Here is a 20,862-nt window from a genome sequence, read left to right on the forward strand (position 1 = left end):
AAGAATTGATGGAGTTGATGATGTAAGGCCATACCAAATCATTTATTTATTTTCAACACAATATACCGTAAATCCAGTATGATAGTGTTTTCGGTTTAGTTCGGTCTGCAGTAATCCAGGTGTTTTAATTTTTCTAATATTTACTTTAATTTATCTCTCGAAGGAAACCGGAGAACCTTTTATTCAACGCAAAGATGATAGTGCCGAGGTTTTAAAGTCAAGACTAGCAGCTTTTCAGACGCAGACCAAACCGGTATGATAATGTTAACCAAAGAAAATTATATATGAAGAAATTTGTCTTCTCAACCTAAACCGGAAATTTCAATAATGATCGCAATATATTTCTAGTTGATTACTTGTTTAGTTACAGCAGGTAATTAGTTAGTATGGGGAACGAGGCATTCTCGCTATCATTCATGCTGACAAGACGCACAATAAGGTTTGGACTAAGGTTGAGAAGGTAATATCTTCTTGATGTTAATATTATCGTTGTAAAATAATAACGCGATTGTATCATATCAAAGGAAAATTATATATGATATACATATGTACCAATATTTATATTCGTAAAACTCGAAGCATGTCTTGATCCTCGGGAAAATATCTATTATTCTTGGATGGAAGTCATACTTGATGAAACCGATAAATAGGTAAACTGAATAATTCATATATATATACAATATAATATATATATATAATATACATCCCCTTGTAGCATATTATACAGAGATCCATTTAAGCAAACAGATTTAAATATTTTATAACATCGGATATATTGTTATTCACATACCAATCTACACCTTCATTTTGCATCTCATTACATGAATTACACATAAACATTATAATTTAAAATATGTTTTTACTAATAGCTTGATTACTGAGTTGTTCTCCTCTTTATCTTCACTTTGAACCCACTAGCCATGTGGGCCGTCAAAAGGGGAACAAAAATCGGCCGGTTATTACAAACCGGCACGATTTCGAACCGTCTCAAAACGGAACCAATCACATACTTCATCTGCATAAACGCCGTTTCCTTCCCCAGACAAACCCTTGGACCGGCCTGGAAAACCGGGAACTTGAACGGGCTTACACTCCTCAAAACCGGCCTCGCACCGTCTTCCGGTTCACACGCTAACCACCGGTCCGGTTTAAACTCGTCCCAATCCTTCCCCCACAACTTCTCCATCCTCCCCATGCCGTAGGGGAAATACGTCACCTTGTCTCCCCTGCTGACACGTGTCCCGTCGGGCAAAACGTCGTCGTTCGCTGCATGCTTCGAGTCCCAGGCCACTGGAGGGTAAAGCCGCATGGCTTCACAGAGACAAGCTTTCGTATAACTCATCACTTTCAAATCCTCAAACCCTAACCCTAAATCTCCATCCTTGCCTTTCATCAACGAGCCCACTTCTTCAAGAACCTTCTTCTCGGCGACGTCGTTTTGCGTCAGCAGCCAGAAGAGCCACGTCATCGCCGCCGACGTTGTGTCCCTTCCCGCCATAATGAAGCTTATGACCATGTCCCTCACGGCGTCTCCGCCATGCCCGGCGGAGAGAAACCTTGACAAGAGGTCTTGTTTGGCCTCGTCTCCGGTTCCGATCTCGAGGCTTTTCTTTTTGGCCCTAATGATCTCCGAGACCGACACGTGTACGGTCCTGACCGCTTCTCTCAGCCTCCTCTCGCTCCCCACGTTCAACCAACGCTTAATCTTCCACACGGCGTAGATCGGCTCCATGGCGCGGCGGGCGCTGATCTCTGCCGCCGTGTCGAAGGCCACGACAAGAGGCGAAACGGGTCGGGTCAGATCCAAGCAATCCGGGTCGGTTCCGAGAGAAAACTTGCAAACCACGTCGAAAGCGAAACGTTTTAGGACCTCCTGCAAATCCAACGTAGCTCCGGCATAGGCGGCGGATTCGAGGACCGGGATAAGGCGGTTTTCGGCCTCGTCCCGAAGGACTTCGAAGCCGAAGTCGCGGATGGACCGAGTTGTGAACTCGTGGCTCGCGACTTTGCGTTGGGAGCTCCATTGGTCGGCGTCGGAATTGAAAATGCCGCCGCCGAGGAGATCACCGAGGAGGTCAGTGAAGGGCTTGCCTTTGGGGAAGTTAATAAAATTGGTCTTGAGGATATATTCGACGTTGTCGGGATTTGCAGTGACGACAGTCCGGCGGCTGCCAAGGCGGCGGAGGGAGATTGTCTGCGACGGCGAGAGGGAGAGGAGATCGGTGTACCATTGGAGGAGACGACGTCGGTTAGCGTAGAAGGAGATTAAGCATCCGATGAATGGATAGGAGGATGGTCCATACCTGGAATTGGTCTCTAGGGTTTTGTTTCTCGAGAAGACGATGGAAATGGTAAACCCTAGAAGGAGAAAGACGAGTGATGCGAGGAACATTTTTTTTTTCTTCCTCTACTTTTTTTCTTGTCTTTGGATGTGGGTTTCTTTGTGTTTGTGGAGTTTTGGGGGGAGAAAGAGAGAGGAGTATATATGGACGAAAAATACGGTGGGACCGACCATCGGTCCAAATATGATATGTGGGAATTCCACACGTGATATACTCCTGTCGACTTACTTTTCTGCTCTCTAATTTTGACACGAGCTATACACGGGAGAAATTTAAAATATTAATTAACGCAAAAATAAAATTTCTTGAAATAATTTTCATGGCATTTTTTAAGATAGAAACTTTGACAGCATTCTTTTAATAAATGTATTTAAAATAAAACGAATATTAATTATTTCCAATTGATATTATAAAAGGACACGTGGCATCATCGGAGACAAGTTAGGACGTGCCGACTGAACAGTTCAAACCCCGCTTTACAATCTTTTATAAACCACAAACGAAATCGAATTATATACTTTTATTTTTTTTTCTCGGCGAATTATTTATTATGCATTGCCGTGTGTGTGTACGCGGCCTATTAGCAATTTCGCTTCCTCGATAATGTCGGTTTGAATTCCGTATGCTTTTCTCGGAATCTTGTTGTTCTTTCAGTAAGCAAGTAATTTTTTTTATAAGAAGTAAATAAAATTTTCTTTAACAATATTGATTATATTAATCTATACGTACGTACGGTTAGAATTTGAGTTGTGAATTTGAGTTAAAAATAAATAAATCTATTTGCTACGAGATGCCGCATTTTTAGTTTTGTTAAAAATAATCTATTAATTATTATTTTATCATATGATAATATTTTGAATAACTCCGATTTTATTGACTAAACAATATAATTTTTACAGTGTTTTATAAATTTTAAAGCACAGCCTTTTAAAACATGGTCATTTTTTTTAATTACATGGTCATTTTTGTAATAACCGTTAGATATTTTTAATTACAATTTTTGAAAATAGTATTTTTGTAGAAATATGTTTAAAAATAATGAAATTAAAAAATTTAATTAAAATGATAACATTTCAAAAACATATAATTATGAAGTCCAAATAAATAATATTGAATAAAATTATACACACACATATATATGTATATACAAAGGTTGATTAAATAAATATTTTCCTTTAATTCAACAACAAAAAAATTGAATAATATAATCTCTATCTTTTCCATTAGATATATTTTGTTCCCTTCATTTTTTGTTTCCATAAAAAATAACTAGATATTTAACTATAAATAGACCGAAACTCAAGAATTTATGGATGATTTTTTTTAGATGAAAAAAAATAATAGAAACATGTCTTTTATGTTTGATGTCGACGCAACTGGACACCACAAGGACATAGGAAGAAAAAAACACAGTCTGAGCTGTAGACGTTGACACGAGCACGTGTTTAAATCCTCGAGCCGGAGTTTAAAAAAAAAAAAAGAAGAAGAAGAAGAGAACACACGGTCTATTACAGAAAAAAAAAAGACTACGTGTATTGATAACTATTATTAATCTAATTATGTGATATTTTTTTATCAGGATTTATAATTTCATTCCTTATAATCACTAATATTAATACATAGCCACTATGTTAATGATGTTTTATTAGTTTTAACTGGTTCACTCTAAAACCAAAATAGTATTACCAGAACATATATAATTGGTGTTTTCATGTGATTGTCAACATTTTGGAAATTCTCATCGTCAAAAAGATTAATTTAATTATATATATATAATTTTATTTAACTCATAAAGAATAATGCATATGAAATTCAAAGACTGCCTCCGAAACCATGACAGAGAACTGGAAATCTATGAGTTATAAGATGGATACAATAAGTATCTAATTTTTATACACAAAAAAAATACTTATATAAATTTACTCAAATGTTTGAATCATGAAAAGATACCTATGAGAATCAGAAAAAAAAAATGGCCGTACTAGATATTATAAATATCTTTCCACATAGTAAAAAAGAAAAAGCGTCTACATGGATTTATGGAAACGAATAAAAACAATATAAAAAATAACAATATATGTCACGAGAAAGTGGCAGTAAGAGCACGTGGATAATTTCTGCAGCCGAAATACAGAAAGATCCAAGGAAATAAAACGCACGAGATGGAAAAAAAAAGCAGTACACACACTTGTTATCCGTCCATCAAATAGTGTGGGGGATTTCATGGCACGTGTTCCACGTGATTGAATTTGTGTCATCATTACTCCTGAACAAATGGAACTACTTGGAGTCGGAACGGCTCCGTCAGTCGTAGTGGCTTACTTTCGTATATGTGTGTGTCGCAAAATCGGCCACACACACTTTAACTAAAAAAAAAATTCGCCCATACACATAAAAGTAATAATAAAATAAATTATACTAAGTTAACCAAAAAATAAATCATACTATATGATGTATTTTTTTTTATAACCCGAAAATTTATCATTTTTTACCCAGCTATATACTCAAAAATCATAAAAACACAGGTAAAACAATATTTTACACGTGTTTTTTAAAACAAGGACCATGAAACTATTATTTCAGTTTTTACCCCCAAAAAAAAAACTATTATTTCAGCCAATGACATAAAGAGGATGTGTCCTCGTGCCAATTACACGACCAATAAACGGCGCCGTTTTAGTGAGGTCGAACAACCAAAACCTTTTTTTTTTGTTTTGAATTACAAACTTCCAATAATAATAAAGAGCCTTCGAGTGGTCCCCACTGAGTTTGATGGCAGAGATTATACAAATCTCGCTCTCTCTTGTCATTTCCACCGTCCATTTGAAGTTATCCGAAACATACAATTACAAACAAAACGAGACAATTACTATACCACACGGATATTTTTTTTTTCCCTTTGTTTAGTCTACGATTTTAGACTAATGTAATAATAAATGAAAAAGAAAATTTTGATAGTATTAAAGATTATATTGAAATCAATAAATTAAAACAAAAGTATAACGAAATCATAATTTTTAAAAATGGAAGATGGCAAGGAGGATTCTATCACCACTATCAATCGTGTCAACAACATCATTGCGTATATATAACATAATATATAAAAATTTATATATATCATTTTGGATCATATAAATCTTATATAAATTACAAATGTAAACATTTCGCATAGAATAATGCAAAATAATTTAACAATGTGAAAAATAATTTAAACAAGTTACAATTTAATGTCACGCCAATTTTGTAAAACATTTTTTGGCAAGTAATGGAGATTCCAAAACTTGGAAGGAGAAAATATCTAAGAAGGTAGAAGGGTTTCTATTCGTCATTGTCCCAAATCCGTACGTAATAAAGTTCTGCTCATGTGACTCTTTGTTGTTCTCCTTTGTCCCACATCCAAACAAAACCCCTCACAATATTCTGCACGTTTTCATTTTATATTTATTCAAACAATTTTGGTCATTTTGGATAATCCTAAACCAAACAGGATCCATATCAGTTCCTGTCTCCTGGGACGTGTAAACTATGCGGTGTGCAGACCAAAATTTTACATGTTCAACAGTTCAAGAACACTCCCCCAACTTCAGATGACAGATCACAAAAGACCAAACAGTGACTCGTGTATTCAAGAACCCTAATTCCAGATGATTATAAGGTAGATCAAGAATCCTAATTTCCATATCATGCTTCTCCTCCCTAAGACAAAACCCTCTTAAGGGTACATCGATCCATGATCTATATCCCACAATTTGCTTACCGGATTAGCCGCTGAACTCATTCCGGCAGCCAAATATATGATCAGCAAAAACAATCGCCAGGAGAAACTATAACAGGAAACGAATCCATATGGTAACATGACAGATCATATGCATGATACTATATGATAGAATTTGGTTTATAAAAATGTGATTGAATAAATTTATGATGAGGATTACATCTCATATATATACAATGCATAAAAGACATAATGACATAAAACATGGAAGAAAACATGGAAGAGACATGGAGGAAAACATGGAGGAAAACATGGAGGAAATTAAGTATAATTAGTGGCATAATTTTAGGAAAATAATTGTAATAGATAATAATAATATATCAATATACTAACATGCCCCCGCAAGATCGGTGTCGGATAGAAGACCGATCTTGGACCGAAGAAACTCAAACCGTTGGCGTGGGAGAGATTTGGTGAGAGCATCGGCAAGTTGATCCGCAGATGAAACATGAGAGACGCGAAGCTTCTGAGCTTGAACGAGACCCCGAATGTAATGGTAATCAATGGCAACATGTTTCATCCGAGAATGAAAAACAGGATTCGCCGATAGATATGTAGCACCAATATTATCGCAGTAAATAACCGGCATATGAGAGAACATGACACCGAGCTCAGAGAGGAGAGACATAAGCCATTGTACCTCGGATGCTGTCGAGGAAACTGATTTGTACTCGGCCTCAGTGGAAGATTTGGCAGCAAAGCGTTGTTTCTTGGACGACCATGACACAGGAGTGCGTCCAAGATAGACAATGTGAGCTCCCGTCGAAGAGAAATCATCACGATCACCTCCCCAGTCGGCATCCGAAAATGCATGTAGTGAGAGAGAAGATGAACGTGAGATGAAAACTCCGAGGGATCGAGTGCCATTCAGATATCGGAGAATACGTTTGAGGGCTTGCAAATGATCCGAGCACGGACGATGCATGTATTGAGATAGTTTGTTGACGGCAAATGCAATGTCAGGCCGAGTGAAAAGAAGATATTGTAAGCTACCCAAAATCTGACGGTACTCGGTAGGATCGGCGAGAGGAGAACCAGCGTTGAGTCGGAGGCTCAAGGTAGATGGGAGCGGGGTTGGTACAGCCTTGGCATCTGCCATAAAATGTCGTGCAAGAACGTCAGAAATGTACCGTTGTTGAGTGAGGAGAACACCGGTTGATGTGCGGTTGACTTCGACGCCAAGAAAGTATGATAATGAGCCGAGATCTTTGATAGAGAACCGACGAGCGAGGACATCAATGAAGCTCTGCACATCCTTCGAGTGGCTACCCGTGATAATGATATCGTCAACGTACACAAGAACATAGATAGTAACAATATCACGGGTAAGAATGAACAATGAGGTATCAGAGAGGGAGTTAATAAACCCGCACTCAAGGAGAAACCGGCCAAGATGTCTCTTCCATGTTTTCTTCCATGTTTTATGTCATTATGTCTTTTATGCATTGTATATATATGAGATGTAATCCTCATCATAAATTTATTCAATCACATTTTTATAAACCAAATTCTATCATATAGTATCATGCATATGATCTGTCATGTTACCATATGGATTCGTTTCCTGTTATAGTTTCTCCTGGCGATTGTTTTTGCTGATCATATATTTGGCTGCCGGAATGAGTTCAGCGGCTAATCCGGTAAGCAAATTGTGGGATATAGATCATGGATCGATGTACCCTTAAGAGGGTTTTGTCTTAGGGAGGAGAAGCATGATATGGAAATTAGGATTCTTGATCTACCTTATAATCATCTGGAATTAGGGTTCTTGAATACACGAGTCACTGTTTGGTCTTTTGTGATCTGTCATCTGAAGTTGGGGGAGTGTTCTTGAACTGTTGAACATGTAAAATTTTGGTCTGCACACCGCATAGTTTACACGTCCCAGGAGACAGGAACTGATATGGATCCTGTTTGGTTTAGGATTATCCAAAATGACCAAAATTGTTTGAATAAATATAAAATGAAAACGTGCAGAATATTGTGAGGGGTTTTGTTTGGATGTGGGACAAAGGAGAACAACAAAGAGTCACATGAGCAGAACTTTATTACGTACGGATTTGGGACAATGACGAATAGAAACCCTTCTACCTTCTTAGATATTTTCTCCTTCCAAGTTTTGGAATCTCCATTACTTGCCAAAAAATGTTTTACAAAATTGGCGTGACATTAAATTGTAACTTGTTTAAATTATTTTTCACATTGTTAAATTATTTTGCATTATTCTATGCGAAATGTTTACATTTGTAATTTATATAAGATTTATATGATCCAAAATGATATATATAAATTTTTATATATTATGTTATATATACGCAATGATGTTGTTGACACGATTGATAGTGGTGATAGAATCCTCCTTGCCATCTTCCATTTTTAAAAATTATGATTTCGTTATACTTTTGTTTTAATTTATTGATTTCAATATAATCTTTAATACTATCAAAATTTTCTTTTTCATTTATTATTACATTAGTCTAAAATCGTAGACTAAACAAAGGGAAAAAAAAAATATCCGTGTGGTATAGTAATTGTCTCGTTTTGTTTGTAATTGTATGTTTCGGATAACTTCAAATGGACGGTGGAAATGACAAGAGAGAGCGAGATTTGTATAATCTCTGCCATCAAACTCAGTGGGGACCACTCGAAGGCTCTTTATTATTATTGGAAGTTTGTAATTCAAAACAAAAAAAAAAGGTTTTGGTTGTTCGACCTCACTAAAACGGCGCCGTTTATTGGTCGTGTAATTGGCACGAGGACACATCCTCTTTATGTCATTGGCTGAAATCGTGTTGAGATCCTTCACCTGAAAGAAACGAGAAAAGAATTCCACCGAAACATTGTTAGAATAACAAAGTTGATGAATGGATATGAGGTTCTTATGCATGGTAGGAACACAAAGGACGTTTTGAAGATTAAGACGACGAGAGTTAGAGGGAAGAGACGAGGAACCAGTGTGTGTTATGGCAAGTCCGGAGCCGTTGCCAATGATAACTTCATCTCCTCCTTGGTAGGGTGAATGGAGAGATAAATTAGCAAGGTCGGTAGTGACATGATGAGAGGCTCCCGAGTCGAGCAACCAAGATGATGGTTGAGAGGGGGAGACAGTTGCAGTCTGAGCCAATGGTTTCCAAGGACCAGTGGTATGAGGTGGACTGGAGTCGGCAGGAGAGCGGGCAACCGAAGGAGGAAGCAGGCGGCATGTTCGGGCACTATGCCCTTGAACACCGCAGAGTTGGCATTTTCCGAGGTATCCTCGAGACTGTGTACGCCATGGTTGAGATCGGGATTGAGTTGAGCGAGAACCCTGAGCAAGAGAAGGTCAGGGCATTGATGAAGGTTGGGGACCAAAACCAGTGGGAGGGCGCCAAGATCGAGAGGTATGTTGTGTTGCATAAGCCGAAATAGGAGGATCTGAGAGATGTATGGCAGCAAGGTCGACATCAAGACTCAACAGTTTCTCATGTAACTCGACAAATGAGATCGGAGTGTCTCGAGCATGTACGACGTCTTTGATAGTCTTGTACTCATCACCGAGGCCAGCGAGAATTAGATCAATGAGAGCTTGAGATAAAATTGTAAGTCCGGTTTCAACAACATGACGATGTTTACGTTCCGAAATACCATTATGCTCGGGTGTGTGGGGAGGAGAAGTAAGATGCGAAATACCATGACACGAAAGAAAATCTCGAAGTGCAATATATTCTCCACCATTATCCGAATAAAGAGTGACAATTTTTGTTTGAAAACGATTTTCAACAAGAGATTTAAACTTTGGAAAAATAGTCGAAACATGAGATTTGTGCCGCATAGGGTAAAACCATGTATATCGGGTAAAATGATCAACAAAAATAACATAATACTTGTACCCGTCAAAAGAGGTGACGGGCGAAGTCCATACGTCCGAGTATAAAAGTTCAAGAGGTCGAGATGAGGTAAGCGTGGAAGTTTGACGTTAATCAACGTCGAGCTCGGATTGTCGGAGTCAAAGATCGTGACCGTGTCGCTCGGGAGACCGGCAGAGCTAGAAGGAGAGTCGGAAGAGGCCATAGCGTAAAGAGAAGATCGGCGACGTGCGTGATAGCCGAAGGAGGAAAAAAAAAAGTTTCGAAGGAGAAAAAAAAAAAATAATGTCTTTTGACTTAAGCTCTTGATACCATGATAGAATTTGGTTTATAAAAATGTGATTGAATAAATTTATGATGAGGATTACATCTCATATATATACAATGCATAAAAGACATAATGACATAAAACATGGAAGAAAACATGGAAGAGACATGGAGGAAAACATGGAGGAAAACATGGAGGAAATTAAGTATAATTAGTGGCATAATTTTAGGAAAATAATTGTAATAGATAATAATAATATATCAATATACTAACACTATAAATAGAAAGAACAAGCAGACACGTAATTTTTAGCAAAGATGCCAGTGGAGACTTGCCTTTCTTCCTTTGTTTGCTGGAAAACTTTTTCTCCTTTAGAAGGGCTCGAAGCCAAAGAACGGTAAGTCTCTTTCAGCCGTGCGGCCGTTAGGTCCCTCCCGTGCAGGAAGAACAACGTTTCACTCTAAGCGGCGTTTAGATTTCTGAGCATGCGATTACAGAACAGAATCACATGTGGCTTACCTTGTCGAGTTCCAATAGTAGCCCCTCTGGCAGGGGTTCGGTCGTCCAGATCCCTATTTTCAGCTCTATTGTGCGACAAAAGAAGCAAATGAGGAAACTATAGTAGCTGCAAGATCAAAAGTAAAAACCGAACAAATTATAAATTTGACACCACGGACATTTTAGATCGATGAAAGAGCAAAAAAAGTTATGCGATGGTCCAATGAATTGAATCAATGACCCCCTTTGTTTTGATCTGTTGTCTTTCTGGATATAGAAATGACAATAACTTAATGATTCTCTTTGATAATTCAATAAGGAAAAAGAGTAGCGAACGACAGCTTGAAATTAAACGCAGCTTCTTCTGAATCGAGTATGCATCCACATTCTCATAAGAGCGAGTGAGCCATAAAACTTGATAATGTCTCCCGGATATTAAGAGTTTAAACGGTGAAGAACCTAGGAACATAACCCAATTAGTAAATTACCTTGTATCATGCTGGCGTGTATAGATCCTCATACCTCCCAGCAGTCACAGGCAAATGAAGAATGATCACATGTATGAAATAAATTTTCATAATCAGTTAACAATTACTGATAGATAGACATCACACGAAAAACCAGCCAAACACCACAGTCCGATCTGGCATAGAAAGAAACATCGGCTGCCCCATGAACCGAAGGAAAAATCCGAAGAAAGAAAACTATCAACAGTTCCAAGACTAAACAAACCACCCTCTCTCCCCATTCAGCATCACTGCCAAAGCCTTAGCTAAAGATAGAATCGCGTGGTGGAACGACGAAAATGTTCGAACATCAGATCAGGAAACACCCCCAAGTTATCGCAGAGAAGCCTAGGTTTTCGCAGTCTGCGTTCGGAATTCCTTTCCGGAGGCTAACAAGATGAAAGCACACCTACTCATAGCACCCCATCTATAGGATCCTCCGTTCAACGGTTCCTATTATACTGAAAAGTAACAATGTGCAGGACCGTTCTAACTCCTAAGAACAACACAATGCCACTCTAAACGGATTCATCGCTTGTCATCGCAAAATTTGACAGGCACATGTCTGATGTTCAAGCTCATATGTCCCAAGACAATCGGCATCCATCCAAATCAAACTAAGCTATTTTTGGGCATAAAAGTAGCACGATTGCTTCGAACCTCAAAATGGGTCATGTCTTCCATCTTCGAATTACGGCGACAAGATTCCGGTGCCTCTACAACTGAGATTTATCAAGTTTGGACCAAATTGAACAAAAGGGTAAAAGCCGATTACTTTCTATAACCCCGAATTTCATCGAGCCAGAACCCAAATTACGTAGCGAATCAACCGAAATAAAAAAAAGGGCAATTCAGCAAAGTTACCGGATTGTAAGAGACGAAGGTTGAGGAGCACAAACTAAAGGAAGGAAATAATATTGTTATTATTTTTAGTATCAATCCCTGATTCTTTGCTGTATTTGTTTCTTCAATCATCTCCTCATGCATGTATATATGTCTTGTAAATCACATAATGCAATACACAGAAAACTATTTTCCCAATCTCTCGTTCATGGTATCAGACGCCTCGGTTTAACGACAACCTCCTATCTTTTTTTTTTCCAAAACCTTGATTTCCCAGAGAACCTAATCGGACATGTCCTCCGACGGCACATCCTCCGCTGGCATTCACCCTGCTGCTCCGACTGCAACCGATCCCAATGTCGCTGCCCCCACTGATGCCGCTGCAACCGACACCGTTCGACCATACGATCCCGACAACACGGCGTCTTCGTTGATCAATATCAACGTGACGAACGTCTCCAAACTTTCCGCAGTTTGATTTGACGAATCGGGCTGCCAGAACGCCTAGCAGATTCAAGTGAAGATTCCTAAATTTCCACATTTTAACAGTTAATCTATATTATTAAGGCATAAATTATCCGTATGTCGCCCTTTTGATGTTCTAATATTCCTAAATTTGCTATAGCCTTTACATTCTACATTTTAACCATTTTATTAATGCTTTCTTCGTAATCAAATTATTTTAATTAATCCTTAAATTATTTTACTTATATTCTAATCAAAATAAAATATTTTTATTTGATTTTTCATTATATCTCTATAATAATGACTGAAGGAAGAGTGGATAATATTGCCAAAAATATTTTTTTTATTCAGTCGGCTACCCATCTTTATCCATTTATGTGTTTAAAATATATTAAAAAAATACTAAATTATTGAATTGGACAGACACTAAAGATAAACAGATAAGCATTATGATGACTTCAACAGTGTCGCCTTTCGCTTTTATATCTTTAGATCGCCGTTACTGTCCACGTGTCTCCAACGTTGAATCCAATGGTCCTGATCGATAATCTCAGTCGATGTCTACCGTATCGCCGTGTGCATAAGTACACTCTATCTTACTCTTTTACAGGTTGAAAGTAATCAAGAGAGGATTTGACATTAACACAAAAATATTCACACGTCTGCCCTATATTTTTGTCTTATCTTCAAAATCACACCCATATCTCTAATATCACACATCCCGCCTCTTACCGGAAAAATTATAGAATTCTCATCAAATGTATATATAGTCAAACGTAGTATTACCTGATGACTATAACATCAAATCTAATATTACCCGAAATTCGAAATAATGGCATTTTTATATTTTAGTTTGATATTTTTGTTTTGTCAAACTATTTTATGATTATGATATTTAAAAACATCACAATATATTCACACTGTTAAAGTATCATAAAGTTTTAGATTTCTACTAATCCTCTAAACTGCAAAAAATGCTTTCATCACTTTTTAATTTTTCAAAGAATGTGTACCATTATTCGCATATGAAATAATCCTCGAAATTGGAAAATTGTAAAACCATATTTTATTCAGAATATGTTTGCAATTGACTAATACTCCTATAACTATTTCCCTCAAGAAACTTTTCCAGAATACAATGAATGGATTTTATAAGAATAAATACAAATATAGGCCATTATTCATACGTTTTCAAACATAAGGGGGCTGAGAGCAATTTCTTAGTGAAGATTTTTTGATACTTTTCCTTTTAATTACTGGGATCAAGATCTCTAGCGAATGGGTATTTCAATTCAACGATCGTAGACCATCACCGAAACACTTCCGATCGAAAAGGAGAGGTTTCTTTTTTGGGGGTTTCGGAGGAAAAGACGGGAACTTTCACGGTGGGTTTGTCGGAAAAGATGGCGAGTGTGCCGGAGATAAAGATAGTGAGGAGTGAGAGCTTGAGTCAAAGAAGTGACGTGTCGAGCCCGGAAGCGAAGCTTGGAATGCGAGTCGAAGATCTCTGGGATGTTCAGGAGCCGCAGCTCAGTCCCACTGATAAGCTCAACGCTTGCTTTGAGAGCATCCCCGTCTCCGCCTTCCCGCCCGCACCTGCCTGCCAAGGTATATATATGTATGTATGTGTCCTTGTCTTTGTGTATGCGTCTGCCTCGTGTGTGAATTTTGAGATGTGGGTATTGATCATGAACTTGTTATGATCGGTGATCTTTAGTTTGGGGGGGGGGTATATGTAGATGGTTGTGTCTAGGGTTTGAGAATGTTGTTTGATTGAGATATGGGCACTGATCATAAGTTTTGGTGAATGTTGGTTGGGAATCGTATATGTATGCACGATTTGAGGGAGGGCTTGGAAACTTGGATGCTGATCTTTGTAATAGTTGTAATTATATGTGAATATGTGATTCTGGGTATTGATCACAGACGCTTGCTAGATGGTTGTGATGATTTCATTTCTGATGACGATCTTAGACCGAATCGTGTGAATTGATGTATGTATGTATGTATGTATGTATATGTGATTCTGGGTTAGTGAGACTGATCATCTGCTTTTTCTGGATACCGGGTTATGTTTAGTAGGTGTAAACATGTCTGTGATGATTGTGATCGTTTGGTCGGAGGTAGAATTGTATGTATAACCACTTTTGGGCATTTGGGCATTGATAACGAGCTCTTGGTGACTGTTCTGAAAATCTGAAGACTGGAATCGATCCCATCTTATCATGGACAGCTGAGTTTGAACTGAATTGATCTTTGATCTGTTGCTGATTTGAAGAGAAACTTTGGCCCCAATAGCCTTGGATTTTGGGAATCAGAGCTAATGGAGGATGAACTTGAAATTAGACACAAATCTTATTATGTACAGAGAAAGGAGTTGACACTATGTCTCTGTACAATAAGTAGTCACGTTTTCTGCGAATAGCTTCTGTTCTGTTGTCTCATCTTTCTGAATTACATGCACTGTTGGGTCTAGACGTCGAGATCAAATCCGATGCAACTTTGGCTGAAGCTGTTGAGATACTCTCGAAGCACAAGATCTTGAGCGCACCAGTGGTGAATGTCAAGGCAGCTGAAGATGACAGCTGGATTGACCGCTACCTCGGCATTGTGGAGTTTGCAGGCATCGTTGTCTGGCTTTTGCATCAGGTCATTGTCTAGCCTAACCCTCTATTTGAGATATTTAATCTTTCGATGTTTTCTCCTTTGCACTAGAAAATATGTTCTCAGTCGTTCCATGGAAATATACCAATAGCTTGTAAAGAACGGTTCTCTTTAGTTAAAACAGGTCAAACCATTTGTGGGTTGATATTATTCCGTGGTTTGATATCCAAGCAAAAGATTATCGGTATGTTTTCCACTGCAAAGGCAAACAGCTTGGTTGCCGAACAGTCTCCCTGTCTGAAAGTGATCTTTTACTTGTCTTTTTTTTTCACCTTTATGTGCAGTTAGAACCTCCATCTCCCAGAAGCCCGTCTTCGGTTGCAGCTGTAAACGGAACTTTTCATGATGCTGAGGTTTCAGGCAATGGGGATTCAGCAGTAACATCTGGAAACTTCTTTGAGGCTCTTACTTCATCAGAGCTATACAAGAATACCAAGGTGAGATTCATCGAAATTGGATCCAAATCATCCGATATATCCTAAAAGTTTGTAACTTTCTTGGGTATAATCCCCCACAAGTTCTAGATTTTCAAGATTCTTTTCCCCAACAGGTCCAAGATATATCTGGAACATTCCGATGGGCTCCATTTCTTGCTCTTCAGAAGGAGAACTCCTTTCTAACAATGCTGTTGCTTCTTTCAAAGTACAAAATGAAAAGCATCCCAGTGGTGGATTTGGGCGAAGCAAAGATTGAGAACATAATCACACAATCAGCAGTTATCCACATGCTGGCAGAATGTGCCGGGCTACACTGGTTCGAGAACTGGGGAACCAAAACTCTATCTGAAGTCGGTCTCCCCATTATGTCAAAAGGTCATATGATCAAGGTTAGCTTGTATATTTCTTCAAAGCTCTAGTTCCAAAGGAATTTTAGTGTAGCTTCTAGCAATCATAATTTCCTATAAGATCATGTTTGTGTATCCGATGAAGATGGATAATCTTTGTAAGTATGATATGAACTTGGTAGTTATCTTCTACTAAACTACACTGTTCTCCCTGTTATATAGGTGTATGATGATGAACCGGTTCTTCAGGTGTTCAAGCTGATGAGGAAAAAGAGAATCGGAGGTATGCCCGTGATTGACCGGGAAAGTAATAAACCATTGGGCAACATAAGCCTAAGAGACGTTCACTTTCTTCTCACTGCACCAGAGATCTACCACGACAACAGGTTGGTTCATAGTTCCTTGTCAATGGCTGCTTTTGGGAATGATATGAAGTTTGGTCCCGGAGTTTAATGTTAGAACTTAGAAGCCTCCAAGGCGAAAACTTCCGGTGTGTGACTGGAAAAATAATACATCATGCAGATTGTTGTCCAAAAATGCCCGGGTTTTCACTTATGTGTTCCGATCAACATTCCAAGATCTTGATCTGTCAGCAACCAAAAAAAAAACATTCAGCTCATAATATCTTTTTTGCTCTGGTTGATATATGTTTTCAGGTCAATCACTGCGAAGAACTTTCTAGAGGCGGTGAGGGAGTACTTGGAGAATCACGGGGAGACATCTGCCCCGATGCTGAGTGGAGTGATCGCTTGCACGAAGAACCACACCCTGAAAGAACTGATTCTGATGCTTGATACCGAGAAGATCCACAGAATATACGTAGTGGATGAGGATGGCAACCTCGAAGGCCTCATCACGCTGCGAGACATCATCTCGAGACTGGTTCATGAGCCGCCTGGTTATTTCGGGGATTTCTTCGATGGGGTTTTGCCTCTTCCAGTGAACAGCCGAGTCTGACTTCCAACCAAGTGCCGCCGTTTCAGTGTGTTTGTGATGTTTTGTACGTGTGAATGAATGAATGAAACTGCTGTTTTGGTTCTTGTCTGAACATTGCTTTTGAGACTCCGAGCTTTCTTGATGACAGAATCTGTGTTTATATACCGACCTACGTGTTCGAACAGGGAAATAAAAAAGATGAGCCCGTCTCAAGTTGGATTTCTCATTTTTGCCCCCACCTTTTATGAAGTTGCAAAATTGTCCGCATCTGGGGTAAAGCATCCACCTTTAGGACTATCAATTTTGTAAAATATGATCGCGCCTACTAATCGGAGTTCTATGGTAGATTTCATTTGCAATGATCACCTGCAATTCCAAATCATAGATGATTAAATATATGATCATAAATTATTTCAATTCCCAATAATACACGAAGCCATATTGGAATAAATAAGAATACATTTTGAGAATGTTATACCAATCATATTCTGAATCAACATGATGATGCTCCAAGCAAAACAATTTGAGGATTATCCCGTAGATGCATTAAAGAGAAAAGAGGAAGAAAGAAAATTGTAATTTGGCAGGCGAACTTCTATAAAATTAAGACTTAGCCCTCTATTTTAATTTGGTACAGTCAGGTCCTTAGATCCTGCAATGGGGGAGCAAATAGCAGAAGAAAATATAAATGACAGACTCAGGGCTCTTGGAACTTGATCAAGATCTCGTCCATCCGTGGCTGATGTTTCCTTACCTGAAACAAAACAGAAGCTGTGCTGTTTCAGACCAGATCTCACGACCAAACTCACAAACAAGATTTCATATTGTAGAAGAGTTCACTTTGATGCCGGCCATGGATAAGAGCCTGTTAGAAGCTACATAAGCGACATCCGACTTGGTTAGTCTCTTCTCTACAAAATATATGACCTCAGCAACACCAGACTGCAAAAACAAGTCCTTGCATATAAGCTCACAAACCGTTAAAACTATCATAAGAACCGATTTTATATGTTAAGTATTGAAACGATTAGAGGGCTTGCAAAGAAATCATCTGACAGGGTTACCTATATTAAGGAAACACAACCTATTGATTAGCATGGATGCAATTGACGAACCTGGATAATAATCTTAGCGCACTCGTTGCAAGGAAACATCGTAACATAGAGCTTCTGCAAAAGATTTAGAGGAAGTTGAAAGTTAAAAACCCTTTTTGAAAACATTGATTGTTCCACATTTATCTTAGCACAAGATGTTATCACACTTTCATTTTCTCGAGTTCATCTTAGAACGTGGAAAATGGAACATTACCTGTCCGGCGGCGGATGCATGGTTTGTGTTCAGTATGGCATTAACTTCAGCATGGCAAACATAGCTGTAAAACCAGAATTAGGAACACAAAAGCATACCAATAAACTGAATGGACAATCAAACTTGAACCATACAGTGGTAGCTGGAACCAATGGAATGGAATACTCACGGGTACTTCGTCTCCAAAAGGTCCCCAGTTTTTGATTTCTGAAGAATTAGCACGAAAAGATTTACTACTAACCTTCCAAAATACATGATGATGAAATTTACGTATATAAACCTCTACTCGATCAATTTTACCCGAAATAAATCTCTGCTTTTAATCAAATGTAGTATATTTGAACTTGATACCGATGGTAACTTACTATGTGTGTTGAGTCCAAAAACATTCACCAAAACATTTCTTCTGGTAGATAAATATTATACCTTAGCCCAAGGAAGTTTGTCGTCTGAACAACCTCGAGGAAACCCATTATAACCAATCCCTAAACAAAAGAAGGATTCTTTTATTATACTGATGCAAAAGACAAGGTTTTCCTCAGATCGATTATTTTAGCCGAAGCGATCTTACCAAGGATCACACCATCTTGGCTTACCAAACAGGCACCCACCTGTTGCAGCAAAAGCAAAGATGGATGGTCATTTTGAAAAATTCCACCAATAGATACTATTGAATTTGTGGACCACTCTGTCACTCTAAACACTAAACACGGAGATCTTACGCCCGTAAACCTATACAACCTGAAAGTCTAATGTATCGACTATTTAACTACATAACGATACCTGCCAGCTCTAATCTTTAGATCAATATAAAAAACCTCAAAGAATCACCTCGGCGCCATGTATACATGGAAGAGGCTTTAGGAAGGAGTCCAGGGAATAAACATAACCTCACTGAAAAATCAGAAATAGCCACCAGAAAGGTGGAACTACCTGCCTGTTAGGATCCTTTGATCGTTCCGCTGACAGAAATGCAATCGCCATGAAGTAATCATCCCATGTTAAGTATCTGGGTGGAAGCATCAAATTAAGCAACACGAATTCAGGAAAAGGCTCCAATTCTATCGGAAGTAATCCTAAAGCGTTAACATTTAAGATGAGACCTGAGGCATAAATCCTACTAGAATCAGAAATGTATAAACGCAGGGAAAATCTAACACCTTCCCGGGAGATGTCACCAAATTCTAGCTAATTATCTCATTTATTTCAACAAAATCTCAGAGAATCTTCACGTATGTAAGCCATCGGGAAAGTTCATAGATTTCTCTAGAATTAATTCTGGCTAAAAACTGAATCGAATCACGAGAAAAGGCCCTAATTGATGAATTCGTTAGAAATTCGACAAACCCTTTTCGTTTCGAAGGATCAAAAGGATCCTGAGCCGGGAATCTTCTGGAAAGTTCGCCATTTTGTGTGGAAGCAGTTCTTCGGGAGTTGGGTTTTCTAAGGTTCAAGGGGAAGAAGCGAAAAGCAACCGCTGAAGTTAAAGCACCAAAAATAGCCGCCGTAGAGACAAGGGCAAGATCTCGTGAGTTCATGGAGCTTCACGAGGACAAAGAAGACGCGAGAAAATCTTCAGGGAAATTTTCCGTCCGGCGAGAAAAGATTCGTTCTGTTCTCTGTAACCTAATCAGCGATAAAATAAAGCGGGAAAACTATGAGAGTGAAATACACGCGCTCCTGGTTTAGGTTTCGGCTCAGGAGAGATTGCTCGTTTATCGGTTTAGCTAACATTCCGGTTAAGGTTTGGTTTTCAAAATGCGAAAACCGGATTGGTTGTAATATTATTTACTATTTCGGCGCAGGTTTGCATGAAAGAATTAGTTCTTTTTTATTTATTTAAAATTTCAGTAATGATAACGATTTCTTTCAAGTATTATACGCATTTCAAGATTGGTCGTGCCCTTGTTCCGATCCAGATGGTTCTAAAGAATTAACTAAAATCATTCAACGAGAGATTGAAGGCTCAGGGCTCGATTCTTTATTCGTTAATCTATCGTCCGTTAGTTATGACGTCGATAGAAATTTATCTAAACAATGCGTTCAAAAGATAATAATTGAAATTCTCAGCGATATAAAAAAAATCATTTTCAACATTTTACTTGTATAGCTTTTGATATTTAGCTAGGTTTTTTTCTTGTCAATTGTAGACTATACATATATATGTATATATATATGTATGTAAAAAAATGATAAATACCAAGGATATTACTAATGATTTGATATTAAATTATTAATTATCTTGTTAAGCCCTCTGTTTTTTTCCCACAGAAACTCCAAACACAAAACGTTGGTTCAATCAGAGTGTCTCTCCGATTATATGTATAAATATATAACATTCTGCAAGTGAAAATGATAGGTACTAAGCTATAGCTAAAATGATAATTTTGGTATTATGTTATTTAAAGAGGTTATAAAAGGAGCTTTTCGAACCCATTAATCCACGTGCATCTCCAATTATTACACAACCCCTTCATATCCTTTGAAAAGTATTAAAAAAAAAAAAGATAACGTAAAGTGAGTAATTATAAAAATAGAGGAACGAAAAAGATGCGAAAAAAATTAACGACATTAAAAAAAATCAATAATAAAAATAAAATGACTTACAAAGTTTCCTCATGGCCAAAT

The 20,862-nt window shown here is 38.1% G+C and overlaps 3 protein-coding genes and 2 long non-coding RNA genes across 6 annotated transcripts; 2 read left to right on the forward strand and 3 right to left on the reverse strand.

The window, feature by feature from the left end:
* Positions 1–711: 711 nt before the first annotated feature.
* Positions 712–2,436, reverse strand: LOC104821513 (cytochrome P450 94B3). The gene has a single exon (XM_010552428.1). The coding sequence runs from the start codon at positions 2,390–2,392 to the stop codon at positions 875–877; it is 1,518 nt and encodes a 505-aa protein (XP_010550730.1). The 5' UTR covers positions 2,393–2,436; the 3' UTR covers positions 712–874.
* Positions 2,437–5,511: 3,075 nt separating this feature from the next.
* On the reverse strand, positions 5,512–6,230 carry LOC109116995. Its single transcript, XR_002024507.1, has 2 exons — positions 6,100–6,230; positions 5,512–5,762 (listed from the first exon to the last, which is right to left on the reverse strand). It is a non-coding gene; the product is annotated as an uncharacterized LOC109116995 (long non-coding RNA).
* Positions 6,231–7,626: 1,396 nt separating this feature from the next.
* On the forward strand, positions 7,627–8,345 carry LOC109117000. The gene is made up of 2 exons (XR_002024509.1): positions 7,627–7,757; positions 8,095–8,345. It is a non-coding gene; the product is annotated as an uncharacterized LOC109117000 (long non-coding RNA).
* A 5,477-nt stretch (positions 8,346–13,822) lies between these two features.
* LOC104821515 (SNF1-related protein kinase regulatory subunit gamma-1) lies at positions 13,823–17,092 on the forward strand. The gene is made up of 6 exons (XM_010552430.2): positions 13,823–14,150; positions 15,019–15,191; positions 15,491–15,643; positions 15,757–16,032; positions 16,213–16,376; positions 16,647–17,092. Exons 1-6 carry the CDS (start codon positions 13,946–13,948, stop codon positions 16,945–16,947), a joined length of 1,272 nt encoding a protein of 423 aa, XP_010550732.1. The 5' UTR covers positions 13,823–13,945; the 3' UTR covers positions 16,948–17,092.
* On the reverse strand, positions 16,995–19,867 carry LOC104821514 (deoxycytidylate deaminase). 2 transcript variants are annotated; one of them, XR_773086.1, is made up of 10 exons: positions 19,582–19,867; positions 19,168–19,243; positions 18,806–18,845; positions 18,661–18,719; positions 18,404–18,441; positions 18,235–18,298; positions 18,042–18,095; positions 17,767–17,868; positions 17,405–17,680; positions 16,995–17,292 (listed from the first exon to the last, which is right to left on the reverse strand). XR_773086.1 is itself a non-coding variant. In XM_010552429.1 (9 exons), exons 1-9 carry the CDS (start codon positions 19,770–19,772, stop codon positions 17,624–17,626), a joined length of 681 nt encoding a protein of 226 aa, XP_010550731.1. In that variant the 5' UTR covers positions 19,773–19,867; the 3' UTR covers positions 17,368–17,623. The 2 variants fall into 2 exon arrangements, 1 of the variants encoding a protein (XP_010550731.1); XM_010552429.1 differs by lacking the exon at positions 16,995–17,292 and having other exon boundaries at positions 17,368–17,680.
* Between the last annotated feature and the right edge of the window lie 995 nt (positions 19,868–20,862).

Source organism: Tarenaya hassleriana, unplaced genomic scaffold, assembly GCF_000463585.1.
Source record: "Tarenaya hassleriana unplaced genomic scaffold, ASM46358v1 Cleome33, whole genome shotgun sequence".
NCBI classification, from domain to species: Eukaryota; Viridiplantae; Streptophyta; class Magnoliopsida; order Brassicales; family Cleomaceae; genus Tarenaya; species Tarenaya hassleriana.

What these genes read in the sequence shown, in the direction of transcription:
- LOC104821515 (XM_010552430.2), top strand. Translation starts at nt 13,946, where the DNA reads ATGGCGAGTGTGCCGGAGATAAAGATAGTGAGGAGTGAGAGCTTGAGT. An exon ending in GCCCGCACCTGCCTGCCAAG is followed by an intron (nt 14,151 to 15,018) that starts GTATATATATGT and finishes TGTTGGGTCTAG; the next exon opens with ACGTCGAGATCAAATCCGAT. An exon ending in CAAAAGGTCATATGATCAAG is followed by an intron (nt 16,033 to 16,212) that starts GTTAGCTTGTAT and finishes CCTGTTATATAG; the next exon opens with GTGTATGATGATGAACCGGT.
- LOC104821513 (XM_010552428.1), bottom strand. Translation starts at nt 2,392, where the DNA reads ATGTTCCTCGCATCACTCGTCTTTCTCCTTCTAGGGTTTACCATTTCC.
- LOC104821514 (XM_010552429.1), bottom strand. Translation starts at nt 19,772, where the DNA reads ATGAACTCACGAGATCTTGCCCTTGTCTCTACGGCGGCTATTTTTGGT. An exon ending in GCGCTAAGATTATTATCCAG is followed by an intron (nt 17,869 to 18,041) that starts GTTCGTCAATTG and finishes TTGTTTTTGCAG; the next exon opens with TCTGGTGTTGCTGAGGTCAT. An exon ending in TATCCATGGCCGGCATCAAA is followed by an intron (nt 17,681 to 17,766) that starts GTGAACTCTTCT and finishes GTTTTGTTTCAG; the next exon opens with GTAAGGAAACATCAGCCACG.